This window comes from Haliotis cracherodii, unplaced genomic scaffold (assembly GCF_022045235.1).
Source record: "Haliotis cracherodii isolate W230 unplaced genomic scaffold, xgHalCrac1.p SCAF_6, whole genome shotgun sequence".
NCBI classification, from domain to species: Eukaryota; Metazoa; Mollusca; class Gastropoda; order Lepetellida; family Haliotidae; genus Haliotis; species Haliotis cracherodii.
Window position 1 is genome coordinate 45,143,920 of NW_027266319.1, and position 27,997 is coordinate 45,171,916.

At 38.4% G+C, this 27,997-nt stretch overlaps 1 protein-coding gene across 4 annotated transcripts in view; it reads right to left on the reverse strand.

Annotated features, from left to right (window-relative positions):
• The window catches only part of LOC139445614 (RNA polymerase II-associated protein 3-like), a 383,319-nt gene that overhangs the window by 109,504 nt on the left and 245,818 nt on the right, over nucleotides 1–27,997 (reverse strand). For all 4 annotated transcript variants that reach the window (XR_011651874.1, XM_071226777.1, XM_071226776.1 and 1 more), the window contains one exon: nucleotides 8,317–8,715. Coding sequence is in view for 3 of the 4 variants with exons in the window: in XM_071226777.1 (XP_071082878.1) it covers nucleotides 8,317–8,715 (399 nt within the window). In the remaining variant the exon portion in view is untranslated. The remainder of the gene's footprint in view (nucleotides 1–8,316; nucleotides 8,716–27,997) is intronic.

The window sequence follows — 27,997 nt, forward strand, 5'->3', positions numbered from 1 at the left end:
AAAGACCATATAATAATCAGATACAGTAGTGCACATATCCTTCCTGATACCGGAAGTGACTTAAAAGACAACAGGAAATGCTTTCTAACCTACGGCCATTAAGAACTCGGCTTCATTGTTTTAGTGCTCTCTGTCTAACCCAACTGAGATAGCGAGAAGTAAGATCTTATTTTAATGGCATTGAATATATAGTAAATTTAGATGAAGAGGGAAGACCAATGTTTGATATTGATGATATTACTTGAGTTATTAATAGAAACAAACAAATCTAAATGTTTCTTTATACAAGTCAAATATCTATTTCATTCTGTTCATTGTACAACAACAACATCCAGCCAGATGGTCTGGTCAGTGTCTGGTAGAACTGGAACTTTGCTGCCAGAGTAGTCTCACTGCATACAGTGATTCATCAGTGGAAGTGTAGCAGTCTGCAATCCACTCAGCAGTGTCAATATGTAAGGGCTGTCCAGTATCGTTCAGTTGCCTGCAAAAGTTCCAATTTCCTGCCTACCGGTCTGTTCCCAAGAAAGTTAGCCTTCTTAAATGAAAAGGCCTCTTTCAAATCTGTGTGCAATGGACTGACTTCCTATCGGGTACTGATTCTGTTGTCTTTGGAGTTACAGGTCCAACAATATCTGAAGATGAATGTCCTCTGTCACTTCTCTAGCTACCGCCTAAAAACTGTTTGCGAGCAACTTGGAGACAGGGAAACCTTAAACTGTTCCTCAAAAGTGTGAAGAATACCTCTCCTACACAGAGCTGTCATATATTAAAAAAGTTAATCCATCACTCTTTGAAATTTGCCATGTATCAATCAGCACAGTCGTACCACGAACATGAGCCTCCTCCAACATCGCCACATGTGCCAAAGACATCGCCATAGCCCCTCTTGCTGATAGAATCATAGAGAACTATGGCAGGGTTCGACAATGCATCAACTCCCAATCTTCCACAATTGATGGATGACTCGTCATCTTGGTGTTCTGGATCTAGTTCCGCAGATCTCCTTATTGTTTGTGCCACATTCTAACAAGTTATCACATGGTGCCTTTAGTCCATTTTGCAGTCTCTTGAGAAGAGAAGGCTTTATCCAGATGCTTGCTCATGTCCTACATCACATGTTTAGGCGGTAAGGTAAGAGAGTCCACATTCTTGTCCTTAATGAAAGACCCGGATTGACAATCCCCCTTGGAAAGTCCTCTCTGCAGTTTCGATGCATCAGCAATCCAACCCAGTGTGTTTAATTGATCCACACTGTTGAAGCTGTCTGTCTGAGAATCAGCCAAACCTTGAATCTCTTGTTCAAGGTGTGGCCTGCTAATACTGATGTACGAACCATACAGGCATGTGTGTTGAAGTTGTGGGCTCATGACCCTCCGATCGAGGCCTCAGTGAGAGTTCATTCTTCATTCTGGGGAAAGTTTGATCATGAGAGCTGTCTACATAGCATGTAATTCCCATAATCTTGCTGAGGTGGCCATAGCTGGGAGAAAAACTGTCTTCTGAGACACTAGTAAAAAGGTAGCTTTATGCATTAGTAAAAAGTGATTCTAACAACACAGACAGCACAATGGGAAGATTCCATTTTGGGCAGACGTGGAGTTTTAATGTCCTCTATTTAGAAAGACTTCATAAGGCAATTTAGGGTGGCATGTCAGTAAGTACAACACTCAAATATGTAAGAGGACTAACGCCAAGGCTGATTTGTAGCCAACTATGGTACAATGCTGATATTTCTTGTCTGAAAATATTTGTGACCATAGGAATAGTAATCTGCCTGTGATCTGCTGCTGATGGACATTCAAACCGTCAATACTACGTTCCATAATGTCGTACTGGATAAACTATATCAATACCACTAGCTAATAAAAATAAACTGTTCTTGACACCTTTGATGTCATGTTAAATGACAACACAAAATGTTCTTGACACCTTTGTTGTCACATTAAATGACAACACAAACTGTTCTTGACACCTTTGTTGTCATGTTAAATGACAACACAAACTGTTCTTGACACCTTTGTTGTCATGTTAAATGATAACACACTATCTAATGACCCAACTAATACTGATATGGCTGACTATACTAACTCTGTCAACAGTCAATATTTAACAGTCTTTGAGGTAAGTAGGTTCTTTCCTCATACGCACTGGTCTGGTGTATTGAGGAGGATTTTCTGTTGTAACAAGGGGGGCAGGAGTGGCCCAGTCGTCTAAGGCGCCGTGATTCACAGTGCAGAGTTGCGTCCCTTGGGCACGCCAGAAACTTATGATTATGGGTTCGAATCCCAGTTTCGCCCTGATTATGTATCTAGGTTTGTCAACACCATACCCGTGCTCGTGGGTTTCACTAAAGCGGTAAACGTCTGAGACCTGCATCACTTCAAGCTTTCCTCCCACATTAAGCTGACACGCTGTGATATAACTGGAACACTGTTAAAAGCGGCGTTAAACCCAACTCACTCACCCACTCAATAGTAACAATAGTGTCATTGTTTTATTTTGTCATCCGTTGTCAAAGATCTCACATGCTTCCTCCACAACAGTTTCCTTTATGCCATGGGAATCTGTTGGAATTTTTTTGAAGAATGAAGCATTTCTTGTCACCGAATTTTACTGCCACCATTCTCCCTATTTTGTTGGCAATTTCATGTGTTGCTGGATTCCATGGCGTTTTGAGCTTGTTTGATTTTTTGTCTGTCCTTAGCAATACTGTATCACCAATACTAAATTCAATCTGAATTGCATAAAGTCTTGCATCAGCATACTCTTTCATCTTCAGTTTGGCTTTCTCATCATTCTTGCCTTGACATCAAGATCAGTTGGCTGTACTTTCTTGTTGATCTGAGGAAGTTTGTTTGCACCTGTCTCCAGAACATCAGCTCAAAAGGGGAAACTTGGGTTGTTTCATGTGGAGTAGCTCTATATTGATAGAGGAAACTTTGTAACCCTTGTTTCCAGTATTTGTTTTCCAACACTACGGTTCTTATTGCCTTCATCATTGGTTTGTTAAAACTCTCAGCCTGTGCATTTGCACGTGGCAATCATGGTGTCACTTTTCTGTGTGTAAATCCTTTATAATCTGCAAACTCTGCAAATCTGTGACTTTGAAAAGGGCTTCCATTACCTATTTTGATAAGCTTTGGAATGCCAAACTGAGTCAATATTTTATCAAGAACCGGAACTACTGTTGCACAGGATACTGATCTGACAATCTCCATTACAGGGTACCGTGAATACTCATCAGTTTCTACGAACAAGGACTCCTTGGTTGGTAGTGGTCCAACACCTTCTCTGGCATGCGAGACATAAGTTGTGACTCAGTCCGCGTTGCTGTATGTAGCTGTTTGGCAAGGTAAGCATTTCTGAATCCTTTGTTCAAGAAACTGTTTATTCCTGGAAACCATACTTTTGATCAATGGAAAGCTTTGGTTCTTTGTACCCCTTGGTGACCCTCATGTGCAATCTCTATGTCCCTTTCTCGTAATGTTATTGGTATCACAATAAGTTGACCCTTCAAAAGGATAACTTCTGTATGACATGTAAAATCATCGTCTGTTTTGCTTAATGACATAAGCTCTTCCTGTATGATATCTCTTCTGTTCTCCTGTGATCATCTTAAAACTATTCCATTTTCCAGATCTGGTCAATTTAATAGCTATTTGCACGGTTTTATTCTGTTTGTTTGCACCAATATTCTCTACAAGTGTCATTGCTTTTGGCACAGATGTTTGGGCTATGAAGTTGACACACTGTTTCGCTATTATCTCCTGCATGGGCACTTGAACTCCTACAGATTGTGGATGTCTGGACATGTAGTCTGCTGGGTTGTCATTTCCAGGGCGATATTTAATCACCATCTTTTAAGGTAGCCTCAATCCCCATCTTTCTATGCATAGTGATGGTTTTGATTTCTGCCAGATTTCTGACCATGATATGTGGTGCTCCATATACATACATGTTGAAATACTCGCAGGCCCATGCCACAACTAACGTTTCTCTTTCTATTTAGCTGTATCTGTATCTGTTAACGCTATTCTGCTGTACAATACAACTTGCCTGTCATGCGTCAATATGGCTCCCAGTCCACACGGGCTAAGGTCAACGATAATCCCTGTGTACTTTTGCAGATTAAAATATGGATTGACACAGTGTTCCAAGAGTGTTTCCTGAAGGCTCTAGAATGCCAAGTCATGTTCTGTTTTCAAACTCCACTCAGAATCTTTTCTTGTGAGTCTTCTCAGTGACGCTGTTAATGTTGCATAGTGCTTGATAAAACGACCACAGTAGTTAGTTATTCAAAGGAAGCTCATCACTTCAGACAAGTTTGAGGGCTTTTCTGTGTTTCTTATGGCCTCCACTTTCTTTGGGTCAGGTGACACATCTTCTGCACTGATTACCATACCAAAGAATTCTAGGCGATCATGTAGAACTTCACATTTTTTAGTGATACAGTCCCATGAGTGTACTAAACGTAATTTGGCAGGAATCTGGATGTAACTGTATTTGATGAAATCCAGCCTGTAGGTCCAAGTTTCTGAAGACTTTAAGTCATGGGTGATTTCCTTCATCACAGAACTCTGATGTCACCCCCTTTTCATGGCTTTGTTGGCTGTGCGCATGTCAACACATCACTGTCATGTCATCACTATTATTCTTTGGTGCTGTAATTATAGGCGATACCCATGTTGTAAGCTCCTCCTTCCACTTTCTCTATAATGTCTGCCTCAATTAACCTGTTTACTACCTTTCAAAAGAGGTGAAAAGGTCTGCGTCTATTGTTTCATCTGTATTCTTGAGCTTACCAATACCGTTAAAGAGTTCTGGATACTTATATCTTCTGGTGCGTGTTCTCGTCTGAAGATTTTTACTAGTCCCAACTCTTGAGTCGTTTCGTTTCTCAAAAGTGATTCACAGTGTCCTTCTGCTACATAGAACATGTGACATTGTATGTTAGTGCTTGTGCTTCTTGAAAAGATCTTCATCAATAATGTTTTCTGATGCTCCTGTATCTATCATGACATCACATGCTTTGTTGTTTATCTTGATTGATAGGACAGTTGATCGCTTCTTTTTCACGTGTAAGATCTTGTCGTTTTACACCAAAATGATCCTGTAGCAGTAATCGTCTTCCGATGTGTCTGTGTTACTGTCCTCCGGTACTGTTTCTCCCGTGTTTATGTTATTCAACTGTCTGTTTCTGCAGTTTGATGCAAGCTTTCATAAAGTGATTTGGCTTCTTGCAGAAATTGCAGGTTTTTCCTCTTGCTGGACAATCCCCTTTATGTATGAACACTTGGATTTATCCAAATGAAATTTTCCCTTTTTCTTAAATCTGTTGTCTTTATCTCTCTGATGTTGCTTGTGATATCTGGAGTCCTGTGCTTTCTTGTCATGGGTGTATCTTTTCCTTTCTTTGTCAGTTTTCTCTTGTGTTGTTTTTGTTCTTGTTCTGTTGCTTGTGTGTACCTTGTTAATTGTGGCTCTTTCATCGTCCTCCATAGCTTGTGCTTGTGAGTCAGTGATTTCTAATGTATGACCCATTATTACGATGTCTAAAGACTTTCCCCATTTTTCGTGAGGCATTTCTTCTGAATCTGTTTCATGAGCAATGTTGAATAAGCTCAGTTCAGTCACCCCATCATCCAACGTTTGTCCAGGTTTCTGTTTGGAACTGCGAAATACAAATACCTCCACTTGAACATTTGTATGCAGTCTTTGAGTATTTTCTTCGTGTTTTCATAGTTCTGAACACCTTTACATATGTTTGCAACATAAATGTCATACACCGCTTCAACAGTGTAATTTAGTAGATGTGCACATTTCGAATTGTCGTCTTCCTCGTCCTTTAGTTTCATAGCAACAAACCAATTTTCCAACCTGTCTAAATAGTTCTTCCATCTAGGGCTGATACTACTTTTGTCAGAGTCAATATCAAACTGTAGAAAAAACAGTTGATCTTTATCAAAGTTTTCTGTTTCTTTCCTCTGCATTGTATTGTATTTTAACTGCTTACTGTTTTCTTCCATCTGTTCAACCACTCGTCACCATTAACATGTTTGTGTTCTTCCTTGTAAAGGATAACTAACACTCATGTTCTCAGATCATTCCCTTCCTTTATTCTCTTTAATCCGCTTCTTAAAAACACAGACAACTTCTGCTCACTAAAATCCAAACACAACAGTTTGTTTGTTTGTTGGTTTGTTGTTTAACGCCTCACTCAGCAATATTACAGGTATGTGACCTGAGATTTCCTCAACTGAGATGATGGTCTCCATGATGAAGGTACTGTAGTAGAGGCAGACTCAGAGAATCCTGCAGCCAGCATCTTTGACTCAATAACTTCCAAGCAAGTGGGTGGAGGTACTGGAGGTTGCCAAGAAATATGTCTGATGTTGGCCAGCACAGAACATCTCACAGTGACACTCTGGGAGCTTTTATATAGAGGTTTCTCCATCAGTAGTGGAAATAACCTTGGGTCACAAGCTTGGTTAGGCCATGATGGAGCTACCAAAATATTGACACAATTTGTCTCCTCATCTTCTTGATTACTCAGTCAAGGAGAGGCCTAGGAGAGAAGGCATTTGCAAAGATAATGTCTTGGACACTGCATCTATCTGAAGAGCTAGTGGGTTAGGTACTGGGCTGACATAGCTTGGAACTACATGTAGTTGTTTAGACAAGTGACAAGTAGATCGATGTGCAGGGTGGTTGTGACCCAACAGAGAATACCTCTGGGTCAAAAGGCCATTCTGTGAGAATTATCCTTCTGCTAGGATATTCAATTTCCCTGGTATGTTGCGAGCCTCCAATCTGCAGCTGATTAAGTCTGCTGAGTCGAACAAACCTGAATCTCATTCAGTAAAATTTATGATTTCGTCCCTATTTGCCTCTGGATGTATGCCTGTTGCCACAAATACTGATGACTGGTGTTGCTGTGGACTCCATGCCTTAAAGGCAAACTAAATGTGCTCGAGGCATCTGTACAGGTGGTGTACTGGAGGGGGAAACATGAGTGGAATGCCTGGCATCACAAAAGGAAATATATATGTGCCAAAACAAATCATCAAATACAACCACATAAGGTTACTCTTACACAAACTTGGCCCCCAAAGTGAAAATTGGGTGAATGCAGCATAACAAGTCTATCATGCATCCACAATATCACGTAATGTGTAACAGAATACAATACAACAATCTAAGGCTCTAAGAAGCTCTGAGCTGGAAGCTGGAGGTTGAATTATCTTGTCTAGATTGTGAATTTGTGACATATTCATCCAGGCTCTTATTAGAATATTATTTTGGTGGAAAAAAACAGAGTTGAAAGATAAATTTCGTGGTTTATGCTGACAGCCTGAAATGCTTATGAACGGCAGATATATTTTTCCAGAATATAATTGTCCATAATTAATGGTGAATATATCACAGGAGTGCGTATTATACGCGAATGAATAAGTCTTGTTTACATTGATCAATCGGAAGGGGTGCTAATTGGGATTGTTCACGTGCCAATATATTAGCAAATATCGCCGTGGGCGCTTATTAGAGCGAAGCACTTATTACGTCGAATACGGTAGTCTTCTCAAACTCCACATTTTCCTTAATCCATATTCATCTGTCACCTCCTTACTCTTGGATGTAAGACAACAGTTCTTGACACAATGTTGATGTCTGATGAACCACCATTGCAGGTAGTTTGAATAGGCTAAAAAAATAATATTTCCGGTTCTCAGGCACTGCCGCATCATCACAAGGTCCGCCGCACGTTTCGTTCTTATTTCCATTTTTTTTAAAAAGAATCCTTAAATATTCTGCGTATGTTGTTAAAAATGTACTCCAAAAATATGTTTAGATCACATCTAGGATTAAACAGTTGCAGTGTTTATTAAAACTGGAGTGGATTGTGAGACAATGGTGCAGGGCTGCAAGATGGTTGATCATACACAGAGACCAGAGTCTTGTTTTTAGGTGCCAAAGGAAGAAACAAACGTTTCTCTGATGTCTAATTGATGTTCAGTCATACATATGAACACAAATTTCAGTAAGAGTTACCCAACATCAAATTTTGTTTGTCCTATTTAGGCTGCTTGAGTTATATTTGTATGTACATGTGACGTTGTTTGAGTTGTTATTGGATACGAAAACAGATAAGTTCACATTGAATTTCCATTTCATCATTTGTAGGAACAAGTAAGCCATGTTATATTAGTGTGGTTTTGAGGAGTGGAAATAAGGACATAATATCATGAACAACAGTCATAATTACACTTTGACCACCTGTCTCAGTGGGCTAAAAAATGTTTGGAAAACACTTACCTTGAAGTAGTGAAAGAAAGCTTCCTTGTTGTGCTTCAGCACTTTGTAATCAGACTGGAAATGATATGAAGTCTGCGGGACACTTTTTCCTGACATGTCGTCTGATGATTCTGAGAATGTTCCATCAGTTGCCAAGCTTACACTGCTTGATGAATGTCCTTCTTCTGCATCACTGAGGGCATTTCTCTGTTTTGATTCAGAATCTCCAAGTTTCTCAACAGCTTTAGGTTTAACTGATTTTGCTAGAGAATCTGATTTAGACACAAATTTCTGAAACATCCTGTTATCTTTTTCAGTTATTCTTTGCAGCGATTTACTCTGTTTAAATGTTGTGGTGACAACATCATCTCCTTGACTTTCTATCCCAACTTCTTCAATTGCAATTCTTCTCAGAGATTTCTGGAAAGATGTAAAACAAGAAAGAAGTGAGCAAAGCTCACATACCCCGTTATCCCTGCTGGTCAACAACAAAGAGTAAATAGTTTGTTAATTAATGAAATATTACATATTTCTAACTGATTTTAACTTCAATGTTTTAAAAACTCAGATTGAGTTCCAGTGACAATTGCCCCCCCCAAATCTCCCATGTTACCATTGTTCACTACGAGGAAGTAGATCACCGTGAACACCTTTAAATAAAAATTTGATTGAGGAATTACATAAGAAGAATTATCAAAATGACCAAAAATTGTTGATATAAAAACACATAAAGAATGGAACAATATCATATAAGAAAATTAATAAATTAATAATTTCCATCTAGCCTTAACAGATATGGTAAAGAATTCATAAATTCAAACTAACACAAAGCACAGATACTTATGATGATCTACATGTGTGGAAACAATTTCATCAAAATTTCTAAATTCCATCATGTTTCCATGAAAACAGCAAAAGAGAAAACTTTCAGAATCTTATAAAAGATAAAAAAAACCAATCATAGTGGTTAATGCAGCAAGTTTGCTGAAGCTAGGATACATAATATTGTAAACATGGATCGTACAAAAACTCTACCCAAAATTTATGTTTCACCATGATTCCATGGAAACTGCAAAAACAAAAAAATTCAGAATCTTCAAACTAGCAAAAGGCACAAGTACTCATTGTGGTAAATGTGTCTAGCAAGTTTGGTGAAGCTAGGGCGCATGGTTAAAAAGAAATGGGCCGTACAAAACACCCACCCTTAAAGTTGAAATTTCTTTATGTTTCCATGGAAACAGCAAAAATAAAAAAATTCAGAATCTTACAACTAGCAAAAGGCACAAGTACTCATTGTGGTTAATTTGTGTAGCAAGTTTGGTGAAGCTAGGGTGCATGGTTATAATGTGAGGGGCCGTACAAAAGCTCGCACGGAAGGACGGAACGCTATATACCCCCGATTTACTTCGTAAACGGGGGTATAACGAGTAAACTAGAAAGTTGTTTGCATCATATGCAAAAACCGAAGCAGCACCATCACCAACATTTCCTGAATGCCCCACATCATGAATTTTAAAATTTTGTTTGTATCATATTTTAAACAACTGATTGTCTCTCATAACTCACATTGTTGTAGCTAAAGCATGTCTGTATATTTTTATGGTGTATGTATGCCCAAGATAAGACAAAAATAAACTATCTGTCTGTCTGCTATGAAACCCAAGGTTAAAGGGGCACTGATCTAAAGCAATTCCCCGGGACTGGTTGTTGCCTTTGTTATTGTTTTTTCCCTTGCGTATCCGGATGTATAGCAGAAATGTAGACTAGTTGGCGACCTGTGCTGCACCATTCATAAGCGCATTAGTCACTTTTTATGGATAGTAATAGGGGCATATGGTCACATTGATCAACAAAATGAAATATAGTTTTCGAAAACTGCCATCTGTATTATTATGATAACAAATTCCAAACATTTTTATGTTTAATATCATCACCAAGTGACTGAAAGTGTTAGGATTGAAAGTACATTTCTAAATTGTTTGGCTTCTAGTACTAGCATAATTAACCTATTCTGATGTTTTAAGCCCTTTTGAACGTCTTAATAATTTTTAGTCAATCTGTAAAATAAATGGACAAATTTTTCAGTCAATTTGTAAAATGTCAGAAATATTTATGTGAGGTGAAATGGGGTTTAACGTCGCATCCAAGATTATTTCACTTATATAGCAACGTGCATGTACGTGTGTGTGTTTGTGTGGCTGCTTGTACTAGTCTGGACTGATGCCGATTTATAGTGCTAGCTGGTCCCAGAAATATTTAGACATTTTATAAATTGCCTGAGTGAATCACATTTTAAACATTGACTGTAACATATACAGGCTTACAAAGGAAAAGACTTGTGAAAACAACGTACATCGCGCATTGAAGAACTTTCCAACCAACACGTAGAGGAACAAAAATGATTCTGTTCAATGCTACAGAAAAAGAATGAAAACAAAATGCAAATATCATAATACAACCAACCAGAGTTATATTATATTTTTAGACAGCTACCTTGTTTTAGGAATGTATCCGTGAATATCCACATAAAGGAACAATTTCCCATACATCTGCAGCTGTACATAGAAACTTATTCGATGTCACGTGTCTCAATATTTTAAAATATATATATCGTTTCGGGATTGGCATGGAGTTTGAAGGAATAAGAATTAGTGCTTAGTTGGGTATTATTATCCTTGTATTTTTTAATGAGTCTGGAGTGATTGTCTGTTTCTTTTAACAAGACCTTATTGAAATCATTTTACTACTTAAATGAACTTCAATACTTGTTGTCTTGTTTTTCCCTACGGCATAACCAGGAATCCTTATGGATCCTACACAAATGCTGTCTCAACCAAAAGGCAATGGCAACAATTATTTCACACATATACTATCTAATACCATTTATGTTATGGAATTCTTAATAATAATTAACAATATATTGATTGTAAATTATTTTAAGTAAATTTGATAAATTGCTACATGAATTTGCATATTCATGATATTAGTTTCCTCACCAGTTCCCCACTAGACTGATCTGTAAACCAAGTTCCATCCAGAAATATTTAATCGTTCGGAAGTTCTTCTACAGAAACAGAAAATGGACGAGGACAGACGGATGGACATGCTGAACACTATATCCCTCGTTTTGCAAACAGATGGAAAACAAATATGAGTTGGTGCGCTCTGCCAACCATTAAAAAACCCCGCTGAAATCAATGCAAACACTATTTGATTTTGTGTCTAGATTTTCAAAATGATCGCAGCCCTAAAATTATCGTAAAGTTATCGTAAGGAAATCTTAGGCTATCGTCGCGTATTTTCAAATTTGTCGTAGCCCTAAGATATTGTAAGATTGTCATAAATATAAGATAGCACCAGACCTGTCGTAAGTTTATTTTATCTTCATCCAAGATGGCGGCATACTTTGCCACAGATCTTTTTCAAACAAATAATCTGTTTTACGTTCAAACATTGACATTTCATTATGTGTGTGATTTGAATTGACACTTCGAAAACATGAAAAACGCATCAAAGATTTCACATCAGAAATGTTCTTAATCGTGACAGCAATCCACATAACTATGGAGTCGATAGCTTACAACATATTTCTTTATTGCAGGCTACAGTAATGACCTTGTTGATAACTCAGGGGCAGGTAATCTTGGTTCAGACTCTAACTGAGAGTGGTTTCCCTTTGTATTTGCCTGGCAAGACCTTGCTCTATGTTACAGTTTTCATAAAGCACAGAGTTCCGCTGTTATATTTCCTTGATTGCATTCACGACAATGTTTTAGTCTTTATTTTCGCATTTGATAAAATTATATCAATCTACACATGTGATGAAGTGCAAAACCATAAGTGTTTAAGTGTTTATCATGGTTTGGGATGAGCGGTTTTAACAATTGAATATAAACTATACAGTGTGTTATTTATTGATTTAACAAGGAAATACATGTGATCAAATATTTGTATAGTATATTCGTATAAAGAATATTTTGTTTCGTTTTAAAAACAACATGCAGGCTCTCAATGTTATTGAAAGACAAATATTGGATAACAAGTGATTAAATATTGTCTGTTGAACAACTGCATTTTTTAAAAATAGTTGATTACAGCAAAGATGTATTCCAATACATATAGCAATTTTTAAAAATTTTGACAGCTAAAGTTAAGCACAGACTTTTGTATCTAATTTCAAGGATGGCGATTTGAAAAATCATATGAAAAAATTGTTTCCCATGCTCGTTTGGGTTTAAAATGTCATAAAAAAAGTATCATATTAGACCATTTCGAAATTCATTAAGAATAAATATATACATTTGCAACTAAATGACAGCCATATAAAACCAAAACCATGAGAAAATGAGCACTTCTGATGAAATGCAATGTTTTTATACTTACCTGATGCTACACAGTTCTTTAGCTTCCCTACCTTATACAAACAGACAGTTGAAACAGACTACAGCCTGTGCCTCAGCATCCACTACTTATCCCTGGGTCACATCCAGGGCATGAATCTTGCTAACCCTAGCCGCAGTGGCAAGCACCTGAAGAAAGCAAGTCTTCAAGGTGAAATCTTCAAACGAGGCAGACGCAAGCGATTCATACGGACCCCGGCATAAGTCACATAAAACAAAATTGAGATTCCAAGCTGGAGGATGGAACCTCTTAGTCTTGAAGACAGGTGGAGAAAAAACAAGTTCTTCTGGCGACATGCCAGACGTGCAGATTGTATGCTTCGATGTCTGGATGCAGCTATCTGGTGTGAGGGTTGAGCAGCAGATTTGGCCAGGCCGGGAGCATCCAGTGCTTAGGGGAACGGATGATCGGGTCTGAACAGGGAGTCTGTTAAGACGTTGCGACAACCCATAATTTGACAGGCCCAGATCAGAACAGTTCGTTGGTCAGATGAAACAGGCAAAACGTCTTCTCCAGGAGAGAAGCAGACCGTGTCAAACCCTGTTTGTCGATGTTGTACACCACTGTGGAGGTGTCCGACACGATCAGGAGGCAGCTGTTAACGAAGATCAGATGCCAATGACGGATCACCTGGATGACTGCATTCAACTAGGGATTTTACCTGTTAAAAGCTTCAGTTGCATACAACCTCTTTTCCGGCAGCACTTGGCCTTGTGCATCTCGGGCTTCGGGTGCTCCTGCTCTTTGAGGGAACCGAATGTCTCCAAACAGAAGTGGAGATCGTCTCACAAGAGTCCTTTGGACTAAGACAAGGCTGTACTTTGAGTCCAATCTTATAAATGAATTATATTACAAAACAGCTTCCATTAGTAAGCATGGTATCCAAATGTTTCCAGATTTGATAAAAATCCTGAAGATCCTGAAGTCAACAGGCCAAGAAGGGCTTGCCACTGGCGGAGATGGAACGGTTGATCTAGGGCTCGCCTGACCCGGATTGAATAGCACTGAACCGATCCAGAGGAACTTGTATCAAGTTGAGGTCCATCAGAAAGAGGCCTATGAAAGTGAGGTGGCAAGAAGGAGTAAGATCTGACTTCTCGAAGTTGAACCCCTCGCCCCACCGATGGAGAAGTTGAAGGGTGGAATCCAGCTGAAGAATCAGGGTCTGAAGGATGCTGTGGCCGATGATGCAATCATCGAGATAGGCCTCGAATTGAGTCCCCCTCTTGTGAAGGAACGCTTGGTGATACCGAGCCGTGGAAATTCCAAATGGGAACTTTGACAAAATCTTCCTGATAATGGAGTGCTGTGACTTGAGTAAATGCTGGCTGCAAATATGGTGAGTACTGGTAAGGTGAGTACTGTGCCAGGATGTGGAGATACCATGCTGGGCATGCTAGTTGCAAGAGTGCCTGCAACTAGTGGTGGTGGTATATGAGTTGGTGTTGCAAGAGTGCCTGCAACTAATGGTGGTGGTATATGTGTGGGTGTTGCAAGAGTGCCTGCAACTAGTGGTGGTGGTATATGGGTGGGTGTTGCAAGAGTGCCTGCAACTAGCGGTGGTGGTATATGAGTGGGTGTTGCAAGAGTGCCTGCAACTAGTGGTGGTGGTATATGGGTGGGTGTTGCAAGAGTGCCTGCAACTAGTGGTGGTGGTATATGAGTGGGTGTTGCAAGAGTGCCTGCAACTAGTGGTGGTGGTATATGAGTGGGTGTTGCAAGAGTGCCTGCAACTAGTGGTGGTGGTACATGGGTGGGTGTTGCAAGAGCGCCTGCAACTAGTGGTGGTGGTATATGTGTGGGTGTTGCAAGAGCGCCTGCAACTAGTGGTGGTGGTATATGGGTGGGTGTTGCAAGAGTGCCTGCAACTAGTGGTGGTGGTATATGGGTGGGTGTTGCAAGAGTGCCTGCAACTAATGGTGGTGGTATATATGTGGGTGTTGCAAGAGTGCCTGCAACTAGTGGTGGTGGTATATGGGTGGGTGTTGCAAGAGCGCCTGCAACTAGTGGTGGTGGTATATGAGTGGGTGTTGCAAGAGTGCCTGCAACTAGTGGTGGTGGTATATGGGTGGGTGTTGCAAGAGTGCCTGCAACTAATGGTGGTGGTATATGCGTGGGTGTTGCAAGAGCGCCTGCAACTAGTGGTGGTGGTATATGGGTGGGTGTTGCAAGAGTGCCTGCAACTAGTGGTGGTGGTATATGAGTGGGTGTTGCAAGAGTGCCTGCAACTAGTGGTGGTGGTATATGGGTGGGTGTTGCAAGAGTGCCTGCAACTAGTGGTGGTGGTATATGAGTGGGTGTTGCAAGAGTGCCTGCAACTAGTGGTGGTGGTATATGGGTGGGTGTTGCAAGAGTGCCTGCAACTAGTGGTGGTGGTATATGGGTGGGTGTTGCAAGAGTGCCTGCAACTAGTGGTGGTGGTACATAGACATGGATGTATAAATCTTTGTAAAAACATATCTTATTTTTATAGAGTTTGCAAATGATTTCGTTTGATAAACTTTCTGACACTTTCACAATCCGACAAACGTCGCGATTTGTTTGGTTGAACAAAGTCAACAAACACTGCAAATAATGACAAATATTGGATGATACGCAAAATCTAAACTGATATACATTCTAGGTAAACCATTTAATACCAAAATAATGCAGTTTATGAAAAATAATCAAAATACTTGCAATTTTAGCTATCATTTCTGAAATCGGAAGCATGCACCGCATGACACACATCAAAGCAAAATATGCAAAAGTTGGTAAGCTATCATAAAAAAAATATGAATTAGATTCAAATTCAAAAGAAATGACATAATTTACTATTTTTCGTCAACTGTTAACTATTTATTGATCTGGATAGCAGTCTTCACTCCTATTTGATTCATATGTTTTCATGTTTGTGATTGCCGCCAGTGTGTAACATCAAGTCTAAATCCGAAACCGTAAAGGATTCCACGCTAGAAGATTTGAAAATTATTTTCTGAAAACAACAACAGCGGAGAGCAATATAACATATTGATATGCCATAATAACAATAATAACAACATAATATTGTTATTGGTCTGTCATTGCAAGAACGACAATTTAGAATATTAAGCATTGTTTATAAAAGGTTTATTCTCCATCCCCAATCTTCAGAATGGATGAAAGTAGGTACACGTCGACTGGATAAATGTAGGGCAAAATTGTACCAAAGAAAACTAAACTAAATCTGTATGATTATATTTATTTTTTCATGTTTATTGCAAACAATGAGCTAAACATTAAGATGACTAACCTAAATGTACGTGGTCCTTGAGTGAAATCAGTCCATTCTGGGTACAAAAGCACATACCTGTTTGGGTACAAACTCTCAAGAAATTTTACGTACAAAAAGTACATTTCAAATGGATTTGGTGGAACAATGGCATAAAACAAATAATTCTCATCAGTGGAATTCTGTTTCACATTTTAAAACAAGTATTTGTTTACATAACCAAACTCAGGTAGACAGCTCATTTCTTATCGTAAAAGAAGAAACAAAATCTGAAAAGTATGGACACCTCAGAAATGATGCTTTTAAAGATATAATGGTTGGTGATAGTTTGGGTGCCAGAATTAGTTCCCTAGAAAACACTTTATCCGATAAAATTAGAGAAGTTGTTCTTGAAGAAATGCAGAAACTCAGGGATGAGTTCGAGGATAAAGTGCGACATATCTCCGAGAAACTTCAACATCTCGAGCAGAAACAAGTAGACGATGCACATCTGAGGGACAAGGTTCAGGTTTTAGAAAAAACCTATGCTTCAGCTACTGCCACTAACTGTGATAATGTGATCGTTATAAAAAATCTACCACTTCAAGCTAATGAAGAAAAGAACATGACCATCACAGAAAACAAAGTATCTGCACTCTTCAAAGATGGTCTTAAATTAGGGGACATCTCTGTTACTGGTGTGGAGCGAAAGAAAAGCGCCAGTAAAAGACCAGGCATAGTGATTGTGCGGGTCAGCAACGCTGAGCAGAAATCAAGAATAATGAAAAATAAGTCAAAGTTAAAGCAACACAAGCGATACGACAATATCTACATTGAGAACAACATGTCTCCTGTTGAGTTGAAGACACAGTCTAGTCTTTTGACCCTTGTAAAAAAACCAGATAAACAAATTCTATGTTAAAGGCAGCAGTATTTTTAAAAGGAAGGTACAGAATTAGGATTTGCGACTGTGCCATTGGAATTGTGCTGGTTGGTCCACAAAAAGTAACGAAAACTCTATTTTCAGAGAAAATCTTATCAAGGCTAGTGAATATGATATCATTTCCCTCTGTGAAACATTTTTACGCGATGATGAACAAATACAAGTTGAGGGTTATAAATGGTTCGGTCATAATAGAAAACAAGTCGACAAGAAAGCTAAACGGGGCTCAGGAGGCGTAGGATTCCTTATCAAGAGCAGCTTAACCAGTGTGTTCAAAATCTCAGTTTTAGATGATACAATTGAAGATATTTTATGGCTAAAATTAGAAGCCCGTGACATCACCCTCTGTGCATGTGAGTGCTATCTCCCACCTGCAGGATCATCTCGTGCAAGGGACCCAGATCTGTTCTTCAGTGACTTGCTACACCAGGTGTACACATATCAGAATGAAGGTATCTTGCGTGTGTGTGGTGATTTCAATGCTAGATGTGGAATTCAAATGGATTACATTGAGGGAGTGGACAAAATACATCCCAGGTCAGTCATTGATTGCAATGAAAATAGCTATGGAGCTATGTTTATCGACTTCCTTTGTGATGTCAACTTCTGTATGTTGAACGGGAGGGTTGGTGACAGTAACGACTTTACGTATGTGTATACTACAGGGCGATCGGTCGTTGACTATGTTGTGGTACCGCACGAGCACATTTGTCACTTCACAGATTTTAAAGTTAAACCTATGTCAAGTATTATATCTATGCTTAATATTCCTGTGCCTGACAAAATCCCAGATCATTCTGTGCTCGAATTCAAAGTTGCTATCAATGTTTTTGATCGGTATACTGTTGGTATTGCCCCAGATCGTCCTGAGAGACCCGCTCATAGACCAGATATCCCTTACGATTTCTTGATATCTCAGGACGATGTGGTTCGTTTACAAGACTGTATCAAACGCATTGAATCCAGTTTGAATGCACACAATCGTCTTAATGAAGCTTACGACAGATTCACATCTCTTATTCAACACGAGCTCAATAATTGCGCAAAACCTAAACCGGTTAATAATCATAATGTTAAAAAACGTAAACCATATTAGAACGACGAGTTACAGCGTCAGTGGACACTAACATGCGCTCGAGAAAGGGAGTGGTTAGCGTGTAGATCACCAGGCGTGAAACGAGCCAGTCATCAGTTATATATCAGTCAGAGAAAATACTTTGATAAACTACATAGAAAATATAAACGTTCCTATCAGCTAGAAAAGCAGAAGAAACTGACAGACTCGTTTGATAATACTGACACAAGAGATTTCTGGAAAATGATTGGTAAATTAGGTGTAGGTAACGACCGTACAGGTAAGTTGCCCTTTGAGGTCAGAGACAACGAAGGAAATATTGTTTGTGATACTAGCTCTGTCCTTGAAAGATGGAAGGATGACTTTGAGAATTTATACGGTTACGACCCACACCCTGATAGAAATTTTGATAATGAACACCTGGATAATATAGTGCATGAATTATCCAATTTTGTTATAACAAAGGAAGATAAAACAAACTGTAATCCCTTGAACGTCCCTATTACATTGGTGGAAGTAGAGAAGGCAATAGAACCCGCTAAATCCAGAAAGGCGGCGGGTATTGACAATCTTCCTGCTGAGTGTCTGAAAAATCCTGTCTGCGTTGACATGTTGTTTAAAATAATGACTCATTGTTTTAATAATGGAGTAGTACCTGATGCATGGCAACAGAGTATCATTAATCCTCCTATTGCTAAATCTGACACCAATGTTCACAATCCTCCGTCATACAGGGGTATCTCGCTTATTTCTGTACCCTGTAAAATTTATTGTGACATTTTAAATGCCAGATTGAGTGAGTGGTGCGAAAGAAATAATATTTTAGCTGAAGAGCAAAATGGCTTCAGAAAAAAAAAGGAGCTGTTTGGATCACCTCTACAGCATTTGTACAATAATCAAAAATAGAAAACAATCAAAATTATCAACATTTTGCTGTTTTATTGACATGAAAAAGGCGTTCGATAATGTAAACAGAGATTGTTTATGGTTTAAAATATTAAAAAATGGCATAAATGGAAAAATGTTTGAAGCTGTTAAAAGTTTATACAGCAATGTGAAGTGCGCTGTGAGAGTAAATGGTTTGTTTTCACCTTGGTTTAAGGCCCCACGGGGACTAAAGCAAGGATGCCTTGTCTCTCCATTATTGTTCTCTATTTACATTAACGATCTGGCGGCCAATATAAAAAGCATGAACTGTGGTGTTGACGTAAATGATTTAAATATTGGTATTATGTTATATGCTGATGATATTTTATTATTGGCACCCACGGAGGACAAACAGCAAAATATGTTAAACGCGGTCAATGAATGGTGTCAAAAGTGGAGACTTACAGTTAATCCTACAAAAACTCAGATTGTTCATTTTAGGCCTACCAATACAATTTGCTCCAGAACCAACTTTTCAATTGAAGAAACTCTTTTGAAGTATAGTAAGAATTATAAATATCTTGGTTTGTGGCTCAACGAACACATGGACTTTAAGTTCACAATTAATGAACTGGCTAAATTGGCAAGCCGAGCTTTTGGTGTTTTATGTACAAAATATTTTGATGCTGGTGGTTTTACTTATGCAATTTACACTAAATTGTATGAATCCTTGGTTCAGCCTATTATGCAATATGGTGCTTCCATCTGGGGGTTGTATGAACATAAAAAGTTAAACACTCTGCAAAACAAAGCATGTAAATTTTTCCTCGGCCTTAGACGTAATGCGTCAAATGTCGCCGCCAGGGGAGACAGGGGTTGGAAATCATGTGTCACTAAGCAACGCATAGAAGTATTTCGTTTATTCTTCCGCCTTAACAAGATGGAAATTACAAGATTGCCCCATGTCATTCATGCTTGGTCAAGTAAAAGAGGGCGCTCATGGGAAAAGGAGGTTTACAAGCTAGCTAGAAACCTAAACGTCGTCGACTTGATCGATGTCCATTCGATGACACGTGGCCAGTTCACTCTCATTAAGCAAAAAGTATTTCAATTGGATGAAACTGCTTGGTTTTCAGAGCTGTGGAATGATGCTAATAACCCTAATGGTAATAAGCTGAGGACCTATAGATTGCTTAAGAAGGATCTAGCGCCCGAGCCCTATGTCTTATCAAATTATATCCATAGAAACACCAGAAAATATTTGGCACTTTTACACAGTGGCAGCCTCCCCATTAACATTGAAAAAATGAGGTACAGTCGTCCCCCTGTCCCCCTTAAGGATAGAACTTGCCCTTTTTGTTTTAACTCAGTAGAGACTGAGGTCCACTTCTTAATTGATTGTTACATGTATGATGATTTACGTTATGATGTAATGAACGCTATGTGTGAATGTATGCCAGATTTTAAAAACTTATCTTCAACCGAGAAATTTATAACATTACTCAGATGTGAACATGGGTGTTACACCCTTTGTAAGCTAATTGATCAAATGTTCCAAAGACGTTTGTCACTCATTTTATTCTGTGTGCGCTTTTCTGCACGTATGTCATTAGGCTTGCGAATTGTAGTATTTTTTTCTTGTGATCAATGTTATACTTGTAATGCTTATGTTGAGTGTCGGTGAGGATAAGTGCACCCCTGTGTGTGTGTGTGTGTGTGTGTCTGTGTGTGTGTGTGTGTGTGTGTGTGTGTGTGTGTGTGTGTGTGTGTGATATGTACGTATGGTGTGTGTATGTGTGTTTGTATGTGCGTGTACTTGTGCGTGTGTGCTTGGGGTGGGTGTGTGGGTACCTACGTGTTTGTGTATGATTGTGTGCGTGACTTTATAAGTAATTTGGCGTGTGTGTGTGTGTGTGTGTGTGTGTGTGTGTGTGTGTGTGTGTGTGCATGTGCGTGCGAGTGTGCGTGTGCGTGCGAGCGTGCGTGTTCATAACCTAATCTTAATTTTAAACATTGTGTTAGTATATATCTTATTTTACCTTACCCAGATCATGGAGTTATAATTTGCTTTTATGTCTAAGTGTCTCGTAGACCATACCTGGTCGGATGTTATATTTTACTGTTCGTGTACGTGTTTTATTATGAAGTGTATATAACATGTGACACTATAATAAACATTATTCTCTCTCTCTCTCTCTCTCTATAATTCTGTCTTGTCAAATGGTTTGACGTTGGTCTATAAAAGAAAAATATTTATGAAATTATACAAAAATAATTTATGACACTGAAAATTTCAAGCACTAAACCTAAGATTATTCAAGGAAAGACAAATTTGTTTTTTCTTATTGCAAATATTTTTGTTTTTGGCAATTCTTATTTCATGACGGCAAGGGCACTTTTATACACACCAACTAAGGAACTTGTGACACACCAGCTGATGAAGTTTGATACTGTAATTGCATACAGGGGAAAAACAGGTTTGCAGCAGTACATGTATGCGAACATAAACCACATAAGGTGACATAAAGTCAGGGTGTGTGGCTGACAGGATAAAATACATCTGACAAGGGTAATCATGTACACAGGGGCATTTCTTTTCACTCCACCCAGAAGGCTGAGACACATAGAACATGATAAATAAGGATCTACTGACTGGATGTTCAGAAACCCCTTGAATGATCAAGGATGTCAGATCCAAAGCTTGTGATGATCTGCATTTATTTTGAATTTTTGTACATCACATTGACTGATAGAGTAGTATAGGTAATGGTGATTCTGGCTCACTTCCACTGGAGCCAGATTTATATACCAATACCGCTACTACAGAGGGAATTTTTTATGTGTAAACGCTGATGCGATTCAACAATCGTCAAGACTCTAAACTAAATTGTAATGAAAATATTCTCTATTATTTTTACTCATACACATACCATTATTTTGAACAAAGTGATATTCAACATTTTTACTAACTTCTAAGTTTATTTTATTAGGAGACCAGATTGTATACTCTTCTTCGAAATTGGAAAGAAACAATTGATAACCATATTTGGTTGGTTTGATATCACTGATATAATATATACCTTGAGGCAAATCTTGCCATTTGATCATTTTGTCCTGGAGCATAAAAGCTTTGATAGCTTTTTCCTTTGTTGGCTTGTAATTCTCCATTATTATATACTTATGTAAGCATTCGTCTAAATGAGATCCAAAGATGTATCCAGGAAACAATCTATTCTTAATCTCCAACCAGTTCTTTGGTTTTGGCATGGAATAATTGACGCGCTTTTTGTCTCCCCTGTTCTATTAACTTTTTTTTTTCTCGTCTTCACTAATACCACTGGTCTTACGAGAATTTGATCGAATCTCCTGTTTCATTACGTCTGACAACACTAAATGAAACTCCTCCTCGAATATCTTACAATCAGCCAGTGCTGTTGAAATATGATCCTCAATGATATTCGACTTTGCTTCAGCAAGTTTACGAATATTATCATGTTTTAATGTTTTCTTTTGCAACTTACGAGAAATAAATTTTATCGCTATTCCCGCCAGTCCAGAGACTCTGAGTGCTACTTCCATGCCAAGTACGATAGGCGTGGCGATTATAGTTGATAATAAACCAACACCGGCCACACTGAGTCCCATGCCAGCTGTTACAAGCGCAGTGTCAACTCTGTCGAGAGCATTCACAGCTCTGTGATACTTTTAATATAATCCAAGTCTCAATTCCCTCTCCTTCTCTATTTGATGTTTTATGTCGCTTATTTCATGTAAACGAAATCCATCAACAGTATCCATCTTTTCAGATGCTTCATCAAGCCCCGTATATAAACCCATAATGTATATCATCATATCATATAATAGTCTTTAATTGGTCCTGCTTAAATGTTTTGAGAGTAAACACCAACCTTATTAAATGTATCTTATACGGCATAAATATCTTAGTAAGAGAAATGCTATCACCTTTAATAATTTGGACCCCCTCAAGGGTTGCAATGGGTGATACTCCCATATAAATAATACTGCAACGTCGACGCTCGTGTATCTTAAGCCATTTAATTGATAGACCTGGTAATATTTCGAAGGCATCTTCCGGTGCATCCCCAAACAAGATAATAATAATAATAATTATAGAATGATCAGTTATAGCCTTCAAGTTATCTTTTATATCATTGAATTCAGTAACCAAATTTAAACTAACATTTTTTTATGCCGGACAACTCAATAACATATAACCTGGGTTTTCTGGCAGGGGAGAGACTAACACACTTTTTCGTTTTGAGGGGAAAAAAGCCCCGAGTACGATCCCTCTATTTATTATCTTAGTTAAATTATGTGCCTTACCCATCATCACATATGGTGGGGTAATGACAATATTCAGTAGCCACTCGATTTTTGCTTTGACCATAGTCCATTTATTATCATCATTGCGAGTAAGATTATAGGAAGTGTTTTTACTGAGTCTACTAACGTCGACATCACTTAAATCTCCTAGATTACCCGTGAATGTAACTTCTTTCCACTTGTATACATTATCTTGTAAGTGTAAAGCGTATAACTTGCCATCGGTACCGGGTTTACCCAATCCCTCTGTGTCTCCAAGATTGGAAAGCGCAATTGTATTACATTGTCTAAGGTTATGCGATCCAGGGCCTAATGAATCAACCATTACCGTATTTATAATATGGAGTGTTACACTCAAGTATCCTATATGTACAGATTGGTGTACATCTAATACAGAAATTTTGAGGTCTGAAATAATACCACGCTTTAATTTTTTATATCGTAATGTTGAGAAAGATTCCCTTCTACCGCTATTATATTTTTCATCTTTGACTGGAATAGCTCTCAGCAGAGTTGAAGGACTTTCGAGTTGAATATTATCCGTCGTGCTTATTTGATCAAGATGGATGCACAACTCTTTATAGGGAACTAAATCGGGTAATTTAATTCCATGCTGTGTTTCGTTGGGTGGTATTATTGGGCTTAGCCAATAAAATCCAAGTGTATTTTCTATGTTCTTTTCAATAAATATTTGATTTTCTCCTGAGTTTAAAATCAGCATCCCATTCGACTCATTTTGTGTGAGACTAACTCCCAAAGGCTTAAAAATTTCATCATTGAGTGAGCATACGCTGTAATACCCATCAGATATAAAGCGAAGTACTCCACCTAAATAAATCTCATTATTATCTCTTGCAGCACTTATACTGGTCCACCGCAGGTAATACGTTACATCGCATAGAGCGACTTCAAGTTGACCAGCTGAGTTATCGATAGTATGAAGCAGTTCAATAGACTGACCATTTGTTATTCCTGGGAGTGTAACAAACATATTAAATATACAAAGAAACTATATCATAACTCAAATATGAAATCCACTTACATTACTAATCAGTCGATTTTAGTAAGTGCCTCTGGTGCTAATCTTTTTGATAAATTCCCTGATATCTTTGAAAAATACAGGGTCATGGCAACTAGCGATAAAATGGCGCATGATTGGTTCCACAATCCAATGCAGTTTTGGCAGAACCAGTTAAACTTTGCCATATGGTGTGCCACAACAGGACGTGGTGTATCTCTTAATGCCCCAGGATTTGAACTAAATAAGTCTGTTTTATCATTTCACGTGTACTATCAGATCAGACGTATTCTTAAAGAAATTAGTGCTCCATTACCGCAGGATAGAGCATGGAATTCCACAAATAATTCTAATGTATTTGTCAGGAATTTAATGTTTCTACGATTAAAGATTGGCGTATTAAAGGAATTAACCATGGTTTAGGCGTTCCTTACACAGGGAAAATAACCGTCAAAGAAGAAAGCGATGATTTATTTAAAGAAGATAACAAAGGTCCGTTTAATGCAATTAAGTTGTTGAATACGAGCAAACTTTACATAAGAATGGATGATTTTTTTCTAAAAACCCATCATTGGTATAAAGACTGGGCACTTTCGAATAATGATTGGAGAGGTGATATTATGAGTTTTAAGAGTGGTTTAATTTATATCATTACAAACTGAATGATACCGCAAACGCTTGGAATGAATTTCTTAATGATAAATCAGAAAATAATTTTACTAACCCATGAGTTGTAAGAGTTAATGAATCAATTAGAACTTATGTATGGGCAATTCTTGGTGCACAATCGCAAACACGAACGGGAATAATCGGTTCTGGGACGACGCTCAATGCACAAAAACAGTTTGTTGCAAACGTAGAGGATGCTATTAATTCACCAGTTGACATGTATTACAGTACGCTCAATCCAAAGTAGACTACGTTTATGCGCCGGGATTATACGTGTCTCAGAGTAATATGGAACTTAAGATCGGTCAAGTGATCGGTTATAATAATAACATTGTTATTGCTTCCGATCAACAAAAACCAGGTATAAATTCAGATATTAATACAGAATTAATAACGCAAACAAACACAGGTGAAATGGGAATAGACAAGCCACAGTCACCACAACAGCCATCTACTGACGCATCTACTGACTCACAACCACATATTACAGCTAAAAATCAACAACATATCGATGAAAAAACAGCGCTTATAGTAGGTGGAGTGGCGGCTGGTTTACTCATGATTTGGATAAAAAGCTCTTAATGAACTGATTTGGATAAATAATCTTTAGCGGATATGTACAACAGCCCAGCAATTGCTACGATCAGTGCCCACAAGTTTTGACTAAGCCTAGTGGCGGTCTCAGCTAATAAATTCAAGAGCCAGGAAACAATACTCCCTTTTATACTGGGAAGTGCAGACGTGGATTTCCCAGCGAGCTTTCCCAGTGCTTCTCGTAATGCTTTTAAATGCTTTTTTATCCACTCTTTTACACCATTTTTAGCACTAGGAGGTGTGGATGGTGTGGGTGTTCCGCTGCCACCGGTTAACGCGAGAGTCAAAGTTGATATAATAAATCCCAATACGGTTAAAATACTGGCAATGGTTATCCCCTGTTCTCTGAACAATGTTTTAATTTTATCAGCCAGTGTAGTGTCATCGTTCAGGACTTCATCGATAGTTTCTCGAATTCGACTGATTTGTGAACGAAGTGCCTTTGTATTACTGGAAGCAGCTTCGAGGCAAGCCGATCTTTCGTCTTCTAAGTTACGCTATCTTTCTGCAACGGGGCATCTACTGAATTCATCACCCACCTGTTCAAGTTTTGTTTTCTCATAAGCTATATGCTTGTGGAGTTCAGATAGCTTGGTGATATTATTGATGAGTTCTCCGCGCATTGTTTGTATTGCTTTGTCAAGACCTCGTAATTCCCTAATACTGAACTCCGAGTATGGTGATATCTGTAGAATCGAATTATTGTAGTAGGTATCCAAGATTTCTCCGAGTCTGTCCGAGGCCAGCTTCGAGGTTTCTTCCAAATTATCTTTATCTATAGTACCGAGTTCAGTACGCAATGTCTGAAGAACCTTAATAGTCTTCGTTGAGATGCCAAACGCTTAACACCGTATTCGTGCGTGCGTGATTCCCGTGCACCCTTTCGCGTTGAGTTGTTTGGTTCAACTGTGTCATATGGCCCTGTGACGCAGGGGTAGCATTATGCAGATGGCTGTTTCAATGAATGCTCGTTTCACCCGTGACGAACAGGTCTGGTTGTTGATGAAATATAGTGATAGCTAAATAGACAGATTTTTTATTCATGCACCAATTGTCTTTAAATGTAATATCCAGTTGTGTATGACTGTTTAATAATCTCATACCAACTTTGACTGGAGTAGTTTTTCAGATATTGTAGTAAACGTCAGTACCTTAAATTACCTTTCCAGACTATAGTTATATATCCAAAATGACTTATGTTAGAGAGCTGAAAGCTTTGGCAAAACAACGTGGTCTACATGGATATTCTCAAATGAGAAAAACTGAATTTATTGATTTACTCGGTTTGGAATACAACAAACCCCAGACTGTTAGAGAACTCAAAGCTCGAGCAAAAAAAAAGTGGGCTGAGAGGTTATTCTCAAATGATAAAAGCTTAATTGATTGATTTACTAGACAATAATAAATCAGTTGATGTTGATAAAAATAATCAACCCATTGAGTTAAAATTTGTACCCACAGCTGGCGTTGGTAAGTACCTAAGAAGTTGGAAGATGGATATTAATTACAACATGGATGTTAATGATGTTAAGCCCATTGTATTGAACAAAAATAACGAGGAGCTAGATGATTAAAATAGTATAGAATACCAGCTAACAGTTGAGTAAAAGTAACGCAGATGATAGCACTGAATATTCCGATACTATAAGACTCAACTTTGATGGTATAAACGAACCTACACCAATCTCACAAATTGATAAGGTGGAAAAGCAAAATAATTTAGCTATAAATGTTTTCGGACATTCTTCTAAAGGAATTGTTGTACACAGGATAAGCTCCACCCCAGAACATATTCCCAGAATCAATTTATTTCTGATTGAAAAAGATGGTAAATATCATTATTATGCAATCAGACAAAACATGCAGGAAAGAAATATTTCTGTGAAAGATGCCTGCATGGGTATAGCAGACAAGATCTATTAGAAGCGCATAAAGAAGACTGCAGAGGTGTTGGACAGACTGTTATCAGGATGGATATGCCTAAAGAGGGAAAAAATATATTAAAATTTGAACATTATTGTAATCAAATGCCAGTACTGTACATAATTTATGCTGACTTCGAAGCGCTTATCAAACCTATAGAAAATACCGACCGAAGTAATCAAGATAGTTTTATGTACAAAACTCAAGAACATATTCCTTGTGGGTTTGGATATATAGTTGTAAGGTATGATGGGAAAACAAATCGCCCGTGATTTACAGAGGTCCCGATGCAGCGGGAAAGTTCCTAGAATATCTACAAAACGAAGAGAGAATAATCGGGGAAAATTTATCGCGTAAGAAAACCCATGTGTATGACGAGGGCCTATAAGAAGTCAACGAGTTGTCATGTTTGTTATAAACCCCTGAATGGGGATTCGGTAAGAGATCATTGCCACGTCACGGGTAATTATTGGGGAGCGGCGCATAACGAGTGTAACTTGAAATTAACAAGCGCAAAAGTGAGTGTGGCTCACTAATACCTCCGACCCGCCTAGTTTGTCAGAAGTTACAAATTAAATAGCTAGGATAGGGTTAGGGTTTGAAAAATTAATAAAAAAATGGAAAATCAATAATAATTTT